Here is a 20,849-nt window from a genome sequence, read left to right on the forward strand (position 1 = left end):
TTTGATTGTTTCCAGTCTCTTTGCAACTGATGCTGCATAAAGTAAAAACCTGAACACTGAGTAGTTCTTATTCTGCCCCCTGCATGTCACAAAAAATTTCCAGGTGTTTGACCTTAGTATCAAGTTTTGTAAAAAAGAAGGTATGGAGCTTTGACACCACCTCATCAGAATCCTTCCCTCCTCGAGTCTCAGGGTAGCAGTAGAAAAACTATTCAGATGTTGAAGGAATACAATGACAGCTGTCTCCTGTAATAAACATCATTAGTAGAGATGTGTGGGTTTTTCTGAAAATCCATTGTGATTGACTGATAATCTTAATTTTTCATGCTTGATTTTCAGGCATCTCTTTTCCTTGCATAGAATGTGTCAGGTGTTAGTTTGTGAACATTTTGATCTATTTCAAGCTTTCGTAGTTGTGATTCCAAATCAGCCTTTTCATCAGGTTTCAAAGAACTCACCAATAACCTTTCTTCTATTGCCTTTTTATCAGCCAGATATTTGTGGCAAGTGCTACAGGTATCACTACGAGGGTATTTAAATGCTGTATTAAAATTCTCATTAAATATCTTCCTATAAAATTCTTAAGATACTTCAGGTAAATTTTTGTCTTTGTACATTTCATACATCTTATGTATGTTCAAATCTTCTTGAAGATAAATTTTGTTACTTTTATCCTTGCTATAGTGACTAGGCCGTCCCTTGATGGATGCTATATGATCTTCTACAGCTTGTACAGCATGTGCAGATTTCTTATTGTGTTTGTATATATATTTACCACGCTTATCTTTTCGTGCCTGACCATGGCATTTGAATGACTATTGCAATGTTTGCAATCTCCTACCAGTTATACAATGTATTGCAATAAATGCCTTTGCACAGATGGGAACATCAACAGCAGAATTATCACTATTTACAGGAGCTACTCTTACCTTGTAATAATACGACAAATCATGAAATTTTGCATTATTTTCGTCTTTCTTGGGCCTGCGATTCTTAACTGGCTAAAATTTTATTATCCAAAAAGATTGGCATTTTGTTCATCATAGGATGCAATTTCATTAAACTCTTTAATTATATGTTTTCTTTCCACTTCAGATATGGTTTTAAAGCACTCGAGTCTTTTACATTCACAGTCAGGCCAAGATTCATGTGAACATAACCTCAACTAATTTATAACATCAGTCATCCTGCCATGCTTTAACCTCTTTTTTTGTGTGTGTTGTTTTCACTCTTTGTCTCATACATCACATCAGAATCAGTTTCGAGATTATCATTTACAAAATAATAAACAAACCACAGGAAATGTCCACTATGCAGAAGAATGAGTCACAAACCAACTGACTTCATTATCAATAACAACTCTGGAAAAGATGCAATGAATTATGGGAACAAAATGACTACCATCATTCTTGCAGTGTATACCAAATTTTCTTTTCCTCATATCTCATGGACTATCTGCGATTTTAACTTTGCCTTTTAACCACATATTGTATGCCATACAAGGAGTATAATGGCACCCTCAGCTCATTTTCGATGGAAAAGTGACATCCATTATTTTTGCAGTGGACTCTTCAATTGTGTACCACCTATACCATTCTGAAAGTTACAATGTGTTTCACAATTACGGATTACAATTTATATACACAGGTAATTATAAATTATAATATTAATTTACAGGTATTTAAATTAACGGAACTGATATCAATGTCTATGTAAAAACACAGGTTTCCTAACCTCACACACAATACAATCATTCGACTACGTAAACAATAACAACACTAATACTTGATGACATTACCTCACACTCAACGCTATCGTATCATAATAATAATAATAATAATAATACAAATACTAACATGATGTAACACCTCACAGCCGTACATACAAGTAATAATTATTTGTTTACAGAGTAATAATAATAATAATAATAATAATAATAATAATTCGAGCTTGATATCTGCATTAGTTACCCATGGATGAGAGAACATTGTTTTCAAGTTATACCTGTTATCGCACTTGCGTCAGCATGATATTTGCTGGTAGTCCCTCTCTGTTTATTGCCATCACCATTGTTTTGGGTTTGCTTATCTTGAGAATGAACTGGAACTTAACCCTGTGATAACAAGTTTATTTTATGCCGCTGGAAAATTTCTATGTTAAACTGTGTAATTTACTTTAGTTACGAGAACACTTTCACTGTTTCTTATCCTGTTACGAATGATTTAGGCACATTATATTTTCCAGACATCGATATTTATAAACCGCAGCGTTTATATTGAATGTGATGGATCATTAGCCATCAACTCATTGCTCCAAACAAAGATGCCTGTTCGAACAAAAGGAAGGAACATGTTTTTGTAGTAAGTGCTTACATAACATGGCTTGCCTATATCAGTTGTTAACTTATTAGAAATAAAGGCTGAAGTAAATGATCACTTGATTTTAATACTAGGTACTGAAGTGAAGTAAAAGGGATAAGTCTCAAGGTACGACAACTGATTTCAAAGGTTATGTTATAAACCTCCTGTCTTTAAATTTCAGAAAGGCTGTTCCCATGTGAACTTTTGAGCAAAGAGGTGATCATTACTCACTGGGGCCTGAAGTATTTTTACATGATAAATGCACGCTGCTGTTAAGTTAATTGATGCTGTTTCAATAATAAAAAATGAAATGTTTGCCACAGAAACCTCAAGAGTGATAGTAGTAAAATTTTTAAGAAAGGAATTGTGTGCGTTCATATAGTATCAGAATTAGAAAATGACTAACAAGTAAGTTGCTGTATGGAATTCATCTGCTGAAACAAATTTCAAACTGCACCTAACTGATTACACAGTACAACAAATTTAAACATTTTTTTTCTCTTAGAAATGAAAATACGTGATTTTAATTCGCATATGCTCATTTCAAATCCAAAGCTTGTTTTCCTCTATGACCTAACAATTTTTTGAAATGACATGATGAACATCCCACAACATACTGCATACGCAATATAGTTCACTGTTGCTCATTTCCAGTTTTCTATTATATTTGTTGGAATTTCAATCCAAATCGTACGTAATCCAAAATATACAACAGAAATATGCTACGTATTTTAAAATTGTATTTATGTTGCAATTAAGACTTCATATAGCATATATACGAGGGTCAAGTCATAAGTCATGGCAACTATTTTTTTTTTCTCGTGAACAGGAGACAACACAGAAAATCTAAGATGTGCATTTGGAAAAATAGGGCATGTACTTATGCGTATTGCTTGAAGACAAATTCTGACTTCAGGACATTCTCGTAGGAAAGTGACAGAACACAGGCCATTGGTAAACATGTTTTATTACGGTATAGACAGCAAATACACAAGACTACGTACAAAGGACAGGTCTCCACTGGTTACAGACCTTCAAAATAATCACCCCAGGTTTCCACTGTGCGTTGTCAACGATGGGGTAGGCGTTGAATACCATTCACTGCATGTGTATTGCTAACGTGCGACACTTCTCTCTGAAATGCTGTTACGATGTCCTCTTTGTTAGCAAACTGTTGTCCATCTAATGGCTTCTTGATTTTGGGGATTAGATCATAGTCACACACCTAATGCTTCCCGTAGCTCTGCATGGCATTGGCTTGCATTTCTGCAGCATAGAACTGCTGTTTTAATATATGATCGTTGCTCCTGCTTGTTGACATCCATTTTGTGACGCTCTCACTCACACACTGAACTTGGGGGCATGCTTTAGACCCACACTGTTGTTTACATGCGCCATCTAGTGGCATCATACGCAAGTACATACCGTATGTTTCCAAATGAATATCTTAGATTTTCCGTGTTATCTCATGTTCGTGAGAAAAAACATAGTTGCCACGACCTATGACTCTACCTCAGTATTTAAGTAAAATACAACGTATGTTTTATTGAAAAGGTGGAATCATAAATTTACGATGGATAAAGAGAGTGCAGCATATGGTGTTGGAAGAAATACTAATCGTTGGTATTTGAAAATATTTTTTCACCTTCTGAACATTGCTGGTATTAATAGCTGTGTTGTATATTGTTGGAAACAACCTTGAAAATACTCTCCCTAGAAGAACATTCCTAAGATCAATTGCAATGGAACTAGTAAAACCTAGGGATAGCTGTTAGAGTAGCACAGAACAAGTTTGCTTCGCAGTATCAGAGTGAAAGCCTTGTAAACTGAGTTCAAATGGTAAGGAGGACATTTCCCAGACCTCTCCAACTCCACCCTTGAAGAGAAAAACACCAGGATCATCCGGACGATGTGCTAAAGCAGAAACTCTTGTGTGCTGTGTGAAAAGTATGTGCGCCAAGACCATTTCAGTACCATGTGTGAGGAATGCCTCAACAAGAAAACAGAAAGTGACTAAAAGAGACTAAATGTCAGTGTTCAAATAGTAATGAAGTGTGATTGATTTTCATAGTTCTAGTTTTTCAGACTACATTAACTCGAGTGTCATTATGAACGAGATTGTCTGCTTTGAAGTCGTGCAAGATTTCTATTTTCTGTATGGCGTATATATTAATAGCATTAATAGGGGTTATATTAATTGTGTTTTATTCACTTATAGGGTCCTTGGTCAGGTGAGTCATGAAAAGAGCATAATTTCATTTTTAAGTTGCAGTAAATATACATGAAAGAAGTAATATTTTACCCCGTGCAAGCACTGGCATGGCAAAACTCCGCACAAGTACTGGAGGGTTAAATTGAAAGTTATTTTTCAAAGTTTTACATTTTGGAGAGTTTGTCAACTGTGCCTGTAAAATACACTCTCAGTTCGTACATCAAACAGTTTTGGGGGAATGATTATTAATATTCTTTCCTAACGCGCATTTGAACCCCGTAGGGAAGAATCGGAATAATTTTTTAATCCTATCTTAAAACATCTAAGATCTAAAAGCGATCAACCTGTGAAATTTAGTTGTACTTCGAACACTAATGGAGGAATGAATATTTTTTTATGTGGGGATTGTTTTAAAATTACTTCTTATCATCAAGGACATAGAAGACTACCTTTCATGTAAAAGAATGGATATTGTGTTTTTGAGAGTCAACCGCCATCTAAACTCCTTAGGGAAGAAATATTTTGAAGTACAGTATACTCTCAATTATCTAGGCGCGGATTAACCGTTCAAGTGTTCATTTTATTAAAAATACCTAAATTGAAATTGAATACATTTGAATTTGATGGTTTAATTGAGGTTGGAGGAAAAGAAAGTGGTGAAAGGTGTTCCTCATTCTGTGGCTCTACAGTGCATAGATACCCTGGTGGATTATATGGGACAAAGGGGGGTTTGAATAGGGTGACACGCATGCAAAATAAGTCTCAAGGTAAGGAAGCAGATGAACAACCAAAAGCAGAGAATCATTAGACTTCTTCAGACCACAGTAATGTGTGTGAGTTATCTTTATAAATGTACCGTATTATAGCCTACTTTATATGTTACTATATTTTAAAATATTATAGAAGGCTTATTTTCTTTTGCAATAAACACATGCTTTTGGATTATCCGTGTTTTCCGATTATCCATGCCACTCACACCAGTCAGTAGCCCGGATAATTGAGAGTATACTGTATATGACATTTTACATCTAAACATATACTAAGAAACTTCTTGTAAAATTACAAATGTGTACATCAAACAGGTGTCGAGGGAAGAATAATTTTGTTTGCGGTAATAACCCCATTTAACACCTTAGGGGCGGAATGTTTAAAAATATTTCGTATTGCACACTACGCCCTTCCTTCGTCAACGTAGGTCTACGTAAAAGAATTTCCCAGCCAGCTTCTCAGGGTTTCTTGCAGTTGCGATGTAAGTTAATATTTTTTTATCATGGGATCCGAAGAGAACTTCGATGCGTTGACACGGCTACGCATTTTCAACCTTGCACTTTGTTTCTTACCTTTCTTTTTAACCACCTCAATGGGTATCTCCATCCGATTCATCTGTGATGGCATTCAGTCATTGAAAATCTTGGCTACAATACCTTATTCTACTATGATACTTATAATCATCACGTGAGATTTTCTTAAACTAATATTATTTATTAACAAATAAATATCTATAGAAATGCGTAAACATTTAAACCAGAAGAGAAAAATAATGACGATTTTTTCCAAATGGTTACCCTAAAAGTACGTATCACATTAAAACCAGAAGAGAAAAATAATGATGATATTTCCAAATTGTTACCGTACAAGCTGATCAGCTGATCTGACATTAATCCAAGAATGAAAGAAAAAAACCTTTCTTACTGTCATCTTCAGCGTATGGTTATTCGAATTAAACTCTTTACTTTTCTTACATCTCATAAGTAATGTCTCGGCATAGCCTACCCTTTTAAACACATCTCTCACTTGAAAATATAAATATTATGATATTTACAGTGACTTCAAGTCATACATGATCCAACATAAGTGCCTTATAAATTACATAACTTCAAATATACAATCTTCCTGAACTAGGTTTCAAGTAACATTCATTCTTAATCATCAATCTAATCTGAATCGGGATATCATCATGGACTTCATTATTTATGCTTCGGAAAAAAGTTCCTTGTAACCTGCAGCTCAAATTACACTGCTAAAAATCTGCTATATTTAATTACACTTTGCATTTTTGTATAACAGGCATTATTATACAAAAATGCAAAGTGTACATATAGTATCTAGAGTTGAGGTTAGAAAGGACAATGCTGAATGTTAATGTGATAAGATGTTATATCTTGAAACTTAGGTAAGGTAGATTTTGATGTAAATACGCTGACGAAGGGAGTTAAGGCTCCTGAAACATGTACGTATAAATTATTCAAAATGTATTGACAGGGCGGACCAAACAATCGCCCATTGCACGTTATTGTTAGCCGTACTTAATACAACGTATAACCTCTGTGATACTTTTTACTGACATCACCATTAACCCAATCAGTGCCAAACCCATATATATACGTTTTGGTGCCGTGTGTACTTCAGCGATCTCACAAATGAACGCGATATAATATCATGTTTTGAGATTCCATGGAAATGCTCAAAGAAGTTCTGTACTGCAGATATACCACTCCATTTCGTGTTTTGAAAGCAATCTGGTGTTATTTCAACTTCGTTGGAGTGGAACATCTTTCCCGCTTACGTGTACCCATCATGGCGTCTGGAAGTATACATTCATGTCTTGTTGACGAAGAAATTGAATGTTTCCTCATAAATAGTGATTCTGGAGTGCTATATTTTGATATTGAAGGTGGAAAATATCTAAGTGGCGACAATGAACTACAAGAAAGTGCGAGACAAATAGTAATGAGTCTCATGCGGAATTGTCACCCCTTCTTCAGATAAATTATTTTTTCCCCAAATGTAAATGATTTTGATATTACCAGTTCTTGGATAAAGAATTTTATATTATATATCAGTAATAGTATCACCGAGCAGGGTAGCCGTGCGTATTAACATGCTATGGCTATGGAGCCAACCTCTGCACTCGGCAGGCGAGTGGGTTCGAACCTCATCGTCAGCCCTCTTGAGAATTTCTTTCCTTTTCTTTGTGGTTTCCCTTTTGCACTCCCAAGTAAATGCTGGGACAATTCCTATTCATAAGCCACAGCCTATTACTTCCATTTCTGTACCCAGTTTCATTCACCATCATCATCATCATCATAATCGTCATCATTCATTTCATATTCATTACCTTCTCAACTGAGGTTTGCATCAGGAAGGGCATCTGGTCGTAATATAAGGTGTAAAATATAATCTCACTTCATCCCCGACATCGTATTGGGCTGCAGGGCTAAGGGGACGATATGCATTCCATTAATAGTATCAGTAAATATGCATCTGTTAAAGTGCTTCTTCCTTAAAAAAACCCGGCCTACAGGGCTCGGCTGGTCATCAAAACTCGGCAGTGAAAAGGTTAACCTAGGCTATGATTTGGGAACTACAGCCGTTCTTTCAATGCTCTTCTACGTTATCAAATCTTTCATTTATACTATGGTCACTTTTTCTTCATTATACACGGACTACCACATATGTTAATCGTGAGAGCTAGGCATGTCATAGGACTTGATTTTGCTGATCACAGCAGGCACATAGATTATTTCACACTTTCAAAAGAAACATAATTAACTCTACCAAACAACATAAATATCTTAAAATAACAAGGAACTTATCTCATATCGTCAGCGGCGTTGGGATAGACTAGACTGCATCATTACTGCCAGCAAACCTCGGGACTAGCAGTGGCTCGGCTGTTGTCATCTGGGCTCTCGGCTCATCCTAGGTCAGGCGGCTCCGAGTAATCCATTTCCCCCATGCAGTTAGTACTTCTCCATGACTCTTGGCTTGTTCATGCAAATATAATAGATGATTTGGTTCAGACAATACATCTTAAAGAAATCTTCTCTATAGCAATCTTTCAATTGATAATAAATATTAGCCCTTTATAATTTAATCTGGCCTATAATTTCTTTTATATGATTATCATCTCAACTAGCTTCGTAATTAACTAACGAAAGTATAGATTTATTTCCCTTCCACAGGCTATTTTATAGTTGATCTTTAATTTTGCTCTTTCGCATCTCCGTGCGGTGATTGCATAGGTGTAAAATGTTCTACTCTTCTCCCAGTTGCATTTTTCGTCGGAAAGCGTGTTCTTCTTCTCTGCTACTGGATACCGCAAATTTTGATTAATTAATTCCACTTCTTAATTTGTTTCCAGATCCATATTTCCTCTTCTTTCTGCTATATTATAAGATATTTTTATTATCTTGCTGAGTTAGGTGTGAACAGTTGGATTGCCGAAAAAGTAGTTGTTCAGTTTTTTTTTTTTTTTTTTTGTCCGTCTTAACAATCACCAATGTTTTTATGTACTATGCTATCCTACTAATCTGGATTTCTATGACCTTGCATGCTTATTTACTCTGATGCCACCGTCGGCCATTGTATTTAATGCGATATGACTATTATTATATTTTAGGGATAGTGTCATGGTACAACACCTAGGATTTAAAATTAGTATATACAGCTATTTAGAATTTTGTCTTGGTGTATTAAACGGTTTCAGAGGAAGGAGTGATTATATGTGTTTTCGGATCTTAACCACCATTTAAGTCTCTGAAGGGTTAAATCTGTTTCAAACTTTCTGCTACTTAACACCTAGAATACGATTTGAAATTTTTAACTTCTTAATTCAAACAGTTTCATAGAAGTGAATATCATATTTACTCGTGCATTAGACCCCTTTTTTTCTTTCCACATTTACTGCCAAAAAAAGTAAGACGGGGTTCCAGTATGCAATAACCTCAAATTTTGTGCAGTGAACACACGACTTCTAGACTATAAAGAGTTAGAAATTGTACATGTAAACATTCGACACTATTCTTTAACAAACTCATGGATGTATTCGGAGTTCTACTGGCTATTTTTTGTTGGAAGGCAGTATTTCTAAATTTAAAAATAATAAATGGTGAACACATGACTTTTAGGCCTACATATAAAGTAAATACACTATAGTCAGTTTTAGTTACTTTTGTATAACGTCATTAGTTTCATGTCATTAACTACTTTGATTAGGTTGACGTCAGGAATGGCATCCGGTTGTGAAAACTCTCTACAAAGATTCTTCTCACTTCATACTCGACCACGTGGAGAAAAGGGTTAAGGATGTCGTATTACACAATATTAATACAAAAGATCGTAATGGCAGTCATTTGTTTTTGCCAGTTAAGCAGTAGGCCTACCACACAGTAAATCTGATCACTGCTTTCATTTAAATTATAATCTTCTTCTGCCGCCAGCTTCCCTGCTACCAGTGTGTTGTCATTCCAAATGACGTCATCTTCACGCAATCGAGGGTATTCAAGATCCTGTCATTTTGAAAAAAAAGGTTTTGTTCCCGTCTGTAGAGTCCAAACAGTGAGATTCTATTCACAAATGGTTTCTGGAGATGGTCTCTGTTATTCCCACTTGGTGTATGTGTAGCAGAAGCCACCCTTCTGAATAAAGCCGTGCTAAAAAAGCATGCAAACCCACCAGCTGATAACTAGCATATGTTACGAGTTGTGCTTCCAAATGTAATGCATAGTGACTGGAAGCATTCTCTGGATAACTGTGGCTATAGAAAGCCGCACCTTTATTTTTAAGTATATATTTCATGCTTGTTCTGTACATTTATCACATCAGGATTTACTTAAACGGCTGTAACTCAGATAGGGGAGACTGCGTTGTTTAGATTAGGTGCGGTACTAAGTGCCCAGATAGTGTCGAAGTTCCACGACAGAAAGAACAAAAATAAATAGGAAAGCGTGTCACATGTACAGATAACTACAGGTGTGGCGGTAATATGTTTTATTGGCATAATGTTTAATTTCACACGTTCGCTGTCTCCATATGTTTTTTATTAACGCATAGTATGTTCTGTTTGGCGACTCCGAAAATCGTAAAAGTAGTTAGTGTGGTGTATTGTTTGAAGACTACTGCTTATTTAAAATCTAAGGCATAAAATTTAGTATGTGTATAGGGCAGCACCAATCTCTGATAAAAAATTGTGATAAAACCTCATTTATTATTTAAGCCTATTATTTGTATTTAGCTCTTGGCGAGGGCAATAAAGAAAAGGAGTTGGAAATTCAGTCGGTCGAGTACTTTGGCTGTTGTGAAGACTTTGTTTCACAACTTCAGCAACTTCTACATGATCTTAATCCTTATATGTGAATATTTTTTATTAAATCATGTTTTACACCTGTAACATCCGAAGTTCATGTCAAATTTCAAATTCATATGTCAAACGGTTTGGAGGGATGAATAATTTTGTCACACACCTCCAGCCAAAACCTCTTAGAGGTGTGTTGTTTTCGGACCTTTTCTGTTTAAAATCTAAAACATATAGAAGCAACCATCATGTAAAATTTTAACATTGTATGTCAAACGGTTACGGCGAAATAAATATTATGTCAGCAGAAATCGCCCCCAGTCAGAACTTAAGGGTGTGCTGGTTTAAGACCCACTTTCTAGGTAAAATGTAATGCATATAGGAGCAATCACCATGTGAAGTTTCAAGCTCGTATGTCTAACGGTTTCAGAGAAATAAATATGTTTATCTCAGCATCTCCAAAAACTGTAGAAGTAGTCAGTGGGACGTAAAGCAAATAAAATATTATAATAATAATAATAATAATAAAAATAAAGTATATGGAAGAGGCCTATATCCAGCAGTGGATTGAAATAGCCTAAAAGGACGAATAGTCTGGATGTGTTCAACAGTTGAGAAACCTTTACGAAATCCTGCTTCTTGCTCGGCAAGTTGATAAAAATCCAGTTTTCTTGTGAGGCGGTTAGTTACAATTTTAGTCAGGAGCTGGTAAAGGTGTAATAACAATTTTTAAGAATGAATTTGAACATAGCATCGGAATGAGAAAACTAAAGAGTAAGCCCCAGTCTGGAAATCCTCTGCAAAATTGCTACTGATTGCCGTTTCATACATATTCTATTTTTGTTGGTGTTGTCGTAGTTTTCCGAGTTACGAAATCCGGATATAATAACTATCCACCACAGAAAATACATTTCTTGCCATTGTCAGTCCTTGCTATAACAGACTTCTACTGTATTAATAGTTACCAAAGCCATAATATTTCAAAAAAATCCCTTCTTAAAATTAGTGTGTGGGCATTATTTGCATTAATAGTGGTTACTCCTCAATGTCTTAGATTTTAAATAAAATTTGGTCTTAATACAATTCATCCCTAGGAGGTCTTGACTGGGGGTGATATCTAATGACGAGCATATTTATAATAATAATAATAATAATACAAGGATTGGGGAAAAAGTCATGGCAACTATTTTTTCTTGTAGATATGTGAAATAGATTGAATTATTTTTATGAGGATACTTATATCTCTAGAACTGAAGACAATATAGACATGAAAATGGGTATATATCTATATTTATAAAAGGCAATAGGCACCCACTAAGGAAGGGTTTCGAAAAATTACTTGCTACTTCTCCTTCTCGATTTTCATTTCCATATCCAAAACGTCTTATAGTTTCTTCTTTTTCTTGTGGGTCTCTTTCCCATGTGTGCATTCAAATCTCCTGTTATATCCATATTTACCCACATAATATTCCTCCTCGCTTAACTTACCGTACGCTTCATTAATTCTGTATTTCCTCCTATGAAAAGTGAACAGTTACTGTACTAAGGAATGAGCTTCAAATGAATATGAGCCAGCCTTAAGCTTTCCTGATAAATTCATTCACAGACTGAAAGCCGAAATAGTACAGTACAAGAATTCTATCAAGTTCATTTTCGGTTTTTGTATGTTTTAACAAACACACATACTTCAATTAAATTTTACATTGATGTCCTTGCCTGGCCAGGGTGTGGCGATAGCTGCTATGTTGAAGTTCCTGATCCTGGCCATTGGAGCCTCTCACAGTCTCTCTTCCTGGATGCCTTGTACCTCATACTGTATTTATAAGAAATGGAGCACTTTATTTTATTCTAGTGGGGATATAGAATTTTTGCAAGAATTGTTATGTGTTTAAATGGAAATACTATTGGATAATCCGATGGCCTGTTAATCAAGTCACACATATTGAGGTTCTACTTTATTCTCCAGTTTTCAGCTTTTCAATATTAAATCATTTAGCAACAGTAGTTGTAGTAAAAATACTTTTAAATTCCAGTAAATGTTGGGTTAGTGAGCCTCGTCGGGTAGGGGTAGCGCTCATTACTGGTACCTGGAGAGCCTGTATTTGATCCCTGGCTAGTCCAAGGATTTTAATCGTAGATTGAAAGTGGTAACGGGAGTCCCTCAGCTTTCAGAGTTCAACCTGGGAGTTATGTGGTATAAGAAGGAACAGGCCCGGTCAAGAATGCCAAGCAGAACAGCTGAGGATGTTGTTATATTGACCACATGACGCTCCAATATCCGCTGGCCATCTGGAAAGGCATCTTGGCAGGCCAAGACCCTTAGTTAGCTGTATGTGCCACTGCTTCTCTTTGTTGTTAATGCATTTGGTTGTTACTTTTTTTAAGTTATTTGGAAAGTTAAAGAGGATTTTACAATTAATTATACTTTCTGCCTCAAAACACCTCTGTATTGAAACCTAGGCTGTCCATGATGGCTGTTGGGATCCAGTCATCCTTCAAACTGAGGACTTAACATGTATGCAAGATAAAATACGAAAGTATTATGTACATGTTATTATTATGTATGGAAAATACTTTTGAGAAGGGTAAAATAATTTTACGATAGGAGGTAATTTCTAACATAGGTTTAAGTTCCTATTGACTCCTGTAAGAACATTTCAAGCTACAGCTGAAAAGATATCTGTAAGGACTATTCTTTGCTGATGTACTAGAACGTTAAAGAACTAGGTAAGGAACAAAATAACTTGAGTGTTTTAATTTATTTCTGTGTTTTTCTTTTTCTTTCAGGACAAAGAACAAGAAGACGAATGTTATCAAGAAACAGTTACCATCTACACCTGTGATGCCTGGGCCTGTTGCTACAGTTCTCCCTGCTGCACCTACACTTCCTACTTCAGCTGGAATGGTTAACATGGCTGCTAGAGTACCAAAAAGCGCTTCATCCATGATGCCTACAAACTCTTGTACAGTTGTTCCTACTGTCTCAGTAACAAAAAGTCAAATACCTTCTAATGCCAAACCTAAATTGTCAACATCTGAAGTGACCTACAGTGCCAGTCCTAGAACTAAAGCGTCTTCTATTGTTACAGCTAATCCAAGTACTCGTGTTCACTCTCCATCGAATGGTGTCACAATAACAATTTCCCCAAGTGCTTCAAATGGAACTATCCATGTATCCCCTGTTTCGGGTGTCAGTAAACCTTCAGCACCTTCAATATCTGTAAATCCTGTAAAGTCTAAAGTAGTTGGTGATATTACTTTAAAAACTTCTAGTGCATCAGGAAAGAGTAGTCCTACAATACCACTAGAAAAGCAGATAGTATCAGGTATTAGTGTAACTAAAGTGAAGAACAGTGTAGAAAAGATTCCAGCCAAAGGTCTTGACTTATCTCTTAGTGGTGCAAATAAATCAGTATCTAGTGCAGTTCCTAGTAATTCAAATAAAGTTAAAAACAGCTCTAGTGTAAGCATCATTCCTGTTACAATTTCGAGTTCTTCACAGAAATCTCCAGCGGCAGCTTTACCCTTAATTAACATTCCGGACTGTATTAGTGTAACTCCGTCAATTCCATCCCCTGTTTCAACAGCAAATGTCACTGCTACATCTAATAAACCTATGAGTCTGAAACAACGCATTCTCCACGACACTGCCAAAGATCGTTCCAATTCTTCTAGCATTGTAAATGTATCACCACCAGTTAACAAACTCGAAGAAGAAGGCATTGAAGTTATTGAAATTGTGGCAGATAATGTAAGGACAGATGCTGGGAACATAAAGCAGCGGAGTGCTGGTATTGAAGTTCCTGGAAAATTAAAGACTGAGTTCAAAAAGAAAAAGAAGTTGGAGAGCACTAAGGAAGTGGAAAGCCCTACAGTACTTACAGCTCTTCCCGAAGTGAGAAAACCTGTAATTCCTACACTTTCTGATAAGGATGCGGAGAGGAAGTTAAATGAAGAGACTGCTGCAGCAACTGACTTGTTAAGTCAGATTATTAATGAATCTCTTGAATTACCTAATCCTAGTTCTAGAGAAGTGTATCATTTGGACAGTAAGCCTTTACCTCCAATTCACCGGTCTGTTATTCAAAAGTCAGTCTCTCCTCCTCCTGCTCCCCCTGTATTATCTGTTACAAAGGAGTCCATATCAAATTCTTCTGCAAAGGAAGATAACGACTTTAAAAGTGAACAGTCAAATTGTGACGCTCCCCAGCCTGATGATGCTGAGGAGTCAGTACAATTAGAAATGGATCGTGTGATGAAAGAGTTGAGAGAACTCCAGGGACATATGAGTGGTGAAAATGAACCTGATGCTACTAGTGTAAACTATTCTCCTCCTAAAATTTCGTCTTCTGTATCTGTCATACCAGTTAACAGTGTAGTGAATGTGAGAAGTCAGCCGCTGTCGAAAACCACGAAAGAACCTGATATAACATGTAAGCCCATAAATCAGGCTAGGCGTGTCTCATTAGGAACTGGTTTTCAGGAGGAATTTCAAAAACATCTTTTTCAGGATATCCCGAGAGAGGTGGAACCTGTTGGTTTTAAGGTGGCAAAGAACAAAGCTGTCTACCCTGTTTCATCTATAACAAAGGACAACGTGAGCACACCATCTGAAGGTAAATATATTACTCGTTGATCTCAGCTAATAGAGATTTAAATTTTACAACATTTTTCCTTTTATTTTTGAAACAGTGAAATTTTACTTGTTAGGAAGAGGAGCAAGGTCATCGTGCAGCATAAATTTTTCCTGCTATTTATCTTGTTTGTTATAGACTCAAATGCCTTTCGGGAGTGGTTTCTAATTCTGATTTTCCCTGCAATTAGGCAATAAGGCCCTGATGTTCTGTTATGATGCATGAATGTTAATATTGAATTGGTGATTAACATGGTCCTCCTCTCTGAACCATGTGACCTTACCACAGTGGAGAGGCTTATGCATTCCAATGAAGCAGGTAGCCCAACCATGTGTGGAGTCTTATCGGATGGGTGTCTGTCAGGAGACCAAACTATTGAATGGTTCATCAAAAGTGGTGTAGCATCCTTTCGAAGTTGCAAGAGCAGCAGTCTGTATGCATGACTGATATGGCCTTGTAACAAAACAGTAAAATGCTAGTATAACAAAATTTTGGGAACCTCGAAAGCTAATTTCTTGTAGTCAAAGTTTGTTATACTGAAATAAGCCAATTCTTAAGAACTCGCCTGTCTGTTATATCGTTTGCAGGATCTACATTTCTTCGGCATGAATTTACAGATAAGAAAGTTCAATATTTAGATGATATGAAAATTATGGTATAGCGGAACCTCGATTCTCCGTTTTTCGAAGGACCATGAAAATAAGACCTACAACACGGGAAAACGGAGAATCCGGGAATGAATGAAAACCACCAACAATTTGGCTAAACATCACAAAATTGAAATATATATAATTACAATCTTGCAAAAACTTTTAAACCAAACCAAATTACAGCCCCAACGGGACTTTGTCCGACAAGCGACCGCTGCTCAGCCCGAAGGCCTGCAGATTACGAGGTGATGCATGGTCATTGTGATGAATCCTCTCAGCCGATATTTCTGGCTCTCTAGCTCGGGGTTGCCGTCTCACCATTAGATAGCTCCTGAATTAAAGGTAATCGCAATAGGCTGAGTGAGCCTGGAACCCGCTCTTATATCCAGGTAAAATTGCCTGACCTGGTCGGAATCGAACGCGGGCCCTCTGGATGAGAGGCAGGCATGTGACACCGAGAAACCGCATTAATTACCTGTACGCGAGTTCAAAATCTCGATACTTTGTTACCGTGGTTTGGTGGATTAGCAGAGGTGAAAGAAGGTGCTGGGATGAACAGGTCTCAATCTACGAAATTAAAGTTAATTTAAAATTTAACAAGGTTATATTTTCTTTTTAAGATCAAGAAATAACAAATATAACAGGTACTTAGTAGCCTAGTAACAAATCGAGAATGTACAATTACAGTGATTACAGGATTTGGGCTCCGAGAGCCAGACACACACTTCTTGAGCTATAAGCCCAACTTGGCACATATACGAGATTCAACAAAGGGGCAGAAGACCCCAATCATGCCCAGGAGCTCTTGCTCCCAATTACACAATAAAGCCTCCTCGAGGCATGCAGATATCAAAATTTTAAGAAAGAGCAACCCGCTCTTAAAGTTCAAGCCTATCAAAGGCCACACCAAACTCTACTTTCAAGCTGTCCTCCAAGTACATGAAAACAGGGGTAAAAATACCCAACCTACTGAGGCCTATTAAGTAAAGAAACAGGTCAATTACATGGCCTCCAAAATACCAACTTGAGAGGAGGCGAAACTGCACTCCTAATACATTTCTTTTAAAAACCTATTTGGCACTAGGCCGCTTATGCAAGGGCTAATCCCATACTAAAGAGGTGACAGGATAGGAAAACTTATTACATTACGAAACGAAGAAAAATGGTTGAGAAAACGTAGTCACCTCAAAAACAATATGAAAGGGAGCTCGAGAGGGTTAGGCACTCTCTATCCCAATTTGTAGTTTAAGGAGATAGAATTTATACCAAGAGTTTATTACATTTTAGAGGAAAGTTACATGGTAAAAGGTTTCGAACCCGCCCCGAGGGTTAAACTGCTGAGCTGGCAAGAAAATAAGTTATAAAACGGCCATTACCTGTTGGTTGAACTGCTGCCCGAAGAAAGAGGCGCTTCCCGCCCCCTGCTACGTACTTTACACACTGATAGATGTTACTGAAATGGCGCAGAGACTCGAAAATCAGCAGTTTATATACCCTCACGGAACATTAGACTTTTCATGAATGAGAACACCCGCCCACAAGCCTTTTATTGGATAATGGCAAAAACTACTACACTAGACGAAGAAGAAACCCCTTATTGGTGGAAAATTAATTACAGAAATTCCTTATTGGTCAAATTCAAAACTGGCGGCAAGAAAGGGTTAATATGGCGGCGTGCATGCTGGTCGTTACAAGTGCTCTCCGTGCATTAATCATAGTTTTGTTGATAAAAAGTGCCGTGACGTACGCGAAAAGTGTAACAGTGCATTCGGATAAGTCTTCTGGTGATTTGAAGAAGGTTCATCTACTGGAAAAACTGTTGGTAAGTGAGAAATGTTCTCTTAAGTGTCTCGGTGTGGCAGTGAAAGCCTTGGGCTGCTGGCGGTAGGGCGGCCGCGTCGTAATGGGGAAGGCAGATTTGTCAGACTTCCGATTGCTGGGCGGCCACTGTGGTGCCTAACTCTCGCGCTAATTGGAGACATTGAATTGAACCCCGGACCTCAGCATTGTACAATATGTGAAAGCAGCGGGCGTCGTAATCAACTATTTGTAAACTGCAATAATTGTTCGTCAAGCAGTCACAGGACATGTGCACAAATTTCTACTTCAGAATACAGGAAATTAAAGAAGGGAGGAAGAACGTGGACTTGCTGGCAATGCGAAATGCCGCCACTAACGAACTCTTTCTTTACCAATACGAGTGACGTTACCAGTGACTCTGTAAATAGCTACAACTGTAAATATGTAAATAATAATCTAACTCTCTTTGCGTTTAACGCACGCAGCATTTTACGTCCCGGTAGAAAAGAATATATTCTCGCTTCGCTCTCAAGCCTAGATCCCTCTGTTGTGTGTATCAGAGAAACATGGCTTTCAGACACAATTAATGACTCCGAAGTGCTACCAGATTCTTTCATCCTGTTCCGTAAGGACCGCACTCTAACCACAGGAGGCGGAGTTCTTATTGCCGCAAAACCAGAGTGTAATCCAACTAGACGTCCCGAGTTGGAGACGACAGCTGAAGCCGTGTGGGTAGAAATTACGTGCGGTAGTAATAAATTCCTCATCGGATCTGTATATCGTTCACCGAAGTCCTCACAAACAATGAACGATGCCTTGCTCTCCTCTCTGGATCGTGTGCAACAAGTACAGAATAATTATGACGCAATTTATATTGCTGGTGACTTCAATCTTGAAATTACTTGGTCTAGAAATGCCGCCCCAGTACCAAACAATCCTCTTGCTAATAGTTTTCTCTCCACCTTCTACGACATTTTCCTCCATCAGTTAGTGTTCGAGGCAACTCGTATTACTCAAAATTCCCGCTCCACACTAGACCTGTTCCTTACTAACTTTCCATCATCCGTCCAGTTTCTGGACGTAATACCTGGATTTTGTGATCACCAAGCCATAATTACAACTTTGAGCTATAGAAAACCCTCCCCAAAACTCCACTCCAGAACAATATATAATTTTTCCCGCACCAACTGGAACGATCTTTCCTCTCTTCTATCAAAAAGTCTTCCTATTCCCCTCGCGTCCTTCACCGGCGATATAAATATCAATGAGATCTGGGAAAACTGGAAAAAAGTATTTTTTGAATGTGTCGATCAAGTTGTGCCGAAAGTTTCTATCTCTAATAAGCGAAAAACGCCATGGATCAATAAAGAGATAACATCAGGTATTCGAAAGAGAAATTGTTTATACAGGAAATGGAAGGAAAACCCAAGTGACAGTAGGTGGGAGAAGTACAGACTGGCTAGGAACAAACTCAAATCATTAATCCGTGATGCCTACAGTTCATATATCCACAGCCTTAGTTCCAATAGTAAAGAGCTATGGGCTTTCATTAGAAACAAAAGTGGCAAAAGTGCTCCATCCGTCTTCAAGTACAACGGACTATCAGTTTCCTCTCCCCAAGAAATAGCAGACACATTCAGTAGTAAATTTAAAGATAACTTCTCCACTGCTGACAAGGATGAAGACATGTTCATTCCAAGGTCAACCCCTCCCTTTTTGCCCCTAACTAGCTTGTACTTCACTGCTAACGAGGTCGCAACAAGTCTTCGGAGAACTAGACCTCATGCTGCGAACGGCCCAGACAACGTGCCGGCCAGAATTCTCCATCGCTGTGCAGAAGCATTAGCACCTTCTCTCTGTGCAATATTTAACATTTCAATGAACAGTGGGACTATTCCAGAAGAATGGAAGAAAGCGAATGTCGTTCCTGTATTCAAAGATGGTGACAGGGAAAATGTAGACAACTATCGCCCAGTCTCTATTACATCTGGCTTATGTAAATGCATGGAACGCCTAATTGTTAAACATGTGCTGGTTTTTCTGAATGAGAGAAACCTGTTGAATAACAACCAACATGGATTCCTCCCTGGAAAATCCTGTACTACACTTTTAACAACAGTAATTGATGAGTGGCAACATTCCCTGGACCAGTCTAATATATCCCAAGTGGACTGCGTAACTCTCGACTGGAGTAAGGCCTTTGATCAGGTACCTCATCAACGACTGTTGTTAAAACTTAACAAGTATGGCATTCAAGGCAACCTGCAGGCATGGTTTCGATCATTCCTGGTAGGTCGGACGCAGAGCGTTGTGTTCAGTGGGGCCAGGTCAAAACAAACCTCAGTCACCTCGGGTGTGATTCAAGGTAGTGTGATAGGGCCGCTGCTGTACACAATATTTACGCTGGATCTGCCAGGTTGTGTATCGTCTTCTATGGCACAGTACGCTGATGACACCATCATTTACAGAGCCATTCGCAATGAGAACGACGTAAATAAGTTACAGTCAGATCTCGATAACGTGGTTCTGTGGTGCAAAATAAATAGAATGTGTATAAATGTACAGAAATGTAAATATATCCGCTTTACTAGAGCAAGATCACAGTTACAACACGAAATTTCACTGTGTGGTAAAAACCTGATGCCTTGTACCTCAATAAAATTGCTTGGCATTCACATCTGCAGCAATTTAAAATGGAATAAACATGTTGAGGAAATAAGGTGTAATGCATACAGAGTCCTGGGATTCATCCGCAGATCTCTACTGGGAGCCAGGAAGAAAGCCGTTCAGACAGCCTATCTGTCATTAGTACGGCCAATACTGTTGTACGGGCTTCCTTCCTGGCACCCTACTACAGTGGAGAACATGACGAAACTAGAGAGTTCAACGCCGAGCAGAACGACTAATTACTCAACACGGTCATTTAAATACAGCCAGGTCACTGCCCTCCATAACATCCCTCTGTAAACAAATAGATATTACTTTCCTGAGAAAATCCCTCGCAGGTAACATTCATATAAACCCTTTCAACCGCTTACAGCTGAACTATCGTTCCGCTCAAAGAGGTCGAGGTGTGTCCCTTTTCCCTCCATTTACAAGAACAGCATCATATCAAAT

General features: G+C 37.7%; 1 protein-coding gene across 9 annotated transcripts in view; it reads left to right on the forward strand.

Annotated features, from left to right (window-relative positions):
* yem (yemanuclein) overlaps positions 1-20,849 on the forward strand; it is a 661,372-nt gene that overhangs the window by 468,456 nt on the left and 172,067 nt on the right. For all 9 annotated transcript variants that reach the window (XR_011017928.1, XR_011017929.1, XR_011017930.1 and 6 more), the window contains one exon: positions 13,436-15,264. Coding sequence is in view for 6 of the 9 variants with exons in the window: in XM_068226662.1 (XP_068082763.1) it covers positions 13,436-15,264 (1,829 nt within the window). In the remaining 3 variants the exon portion in view is untranslated. The remainder of the gene's footprint in view (positions 1-13,435; positions 15,265-20,849) is intronic.

The sequence above is a fragment of the Anabrus simplex genome, chromosome 3 (assembly GCF_040414725.1).
Source record: "Anabrus simplex isolate iqAnaSimp1 chromosome 3, ASM4041472v1, whole genome shotgun sequence".
Lineage (NCBI taxonomy): Eukaryota > Metazoa > Arthropoda > Insecta > Orthoptera > Tettigoniidae > Anabrus > Anabrus simplex.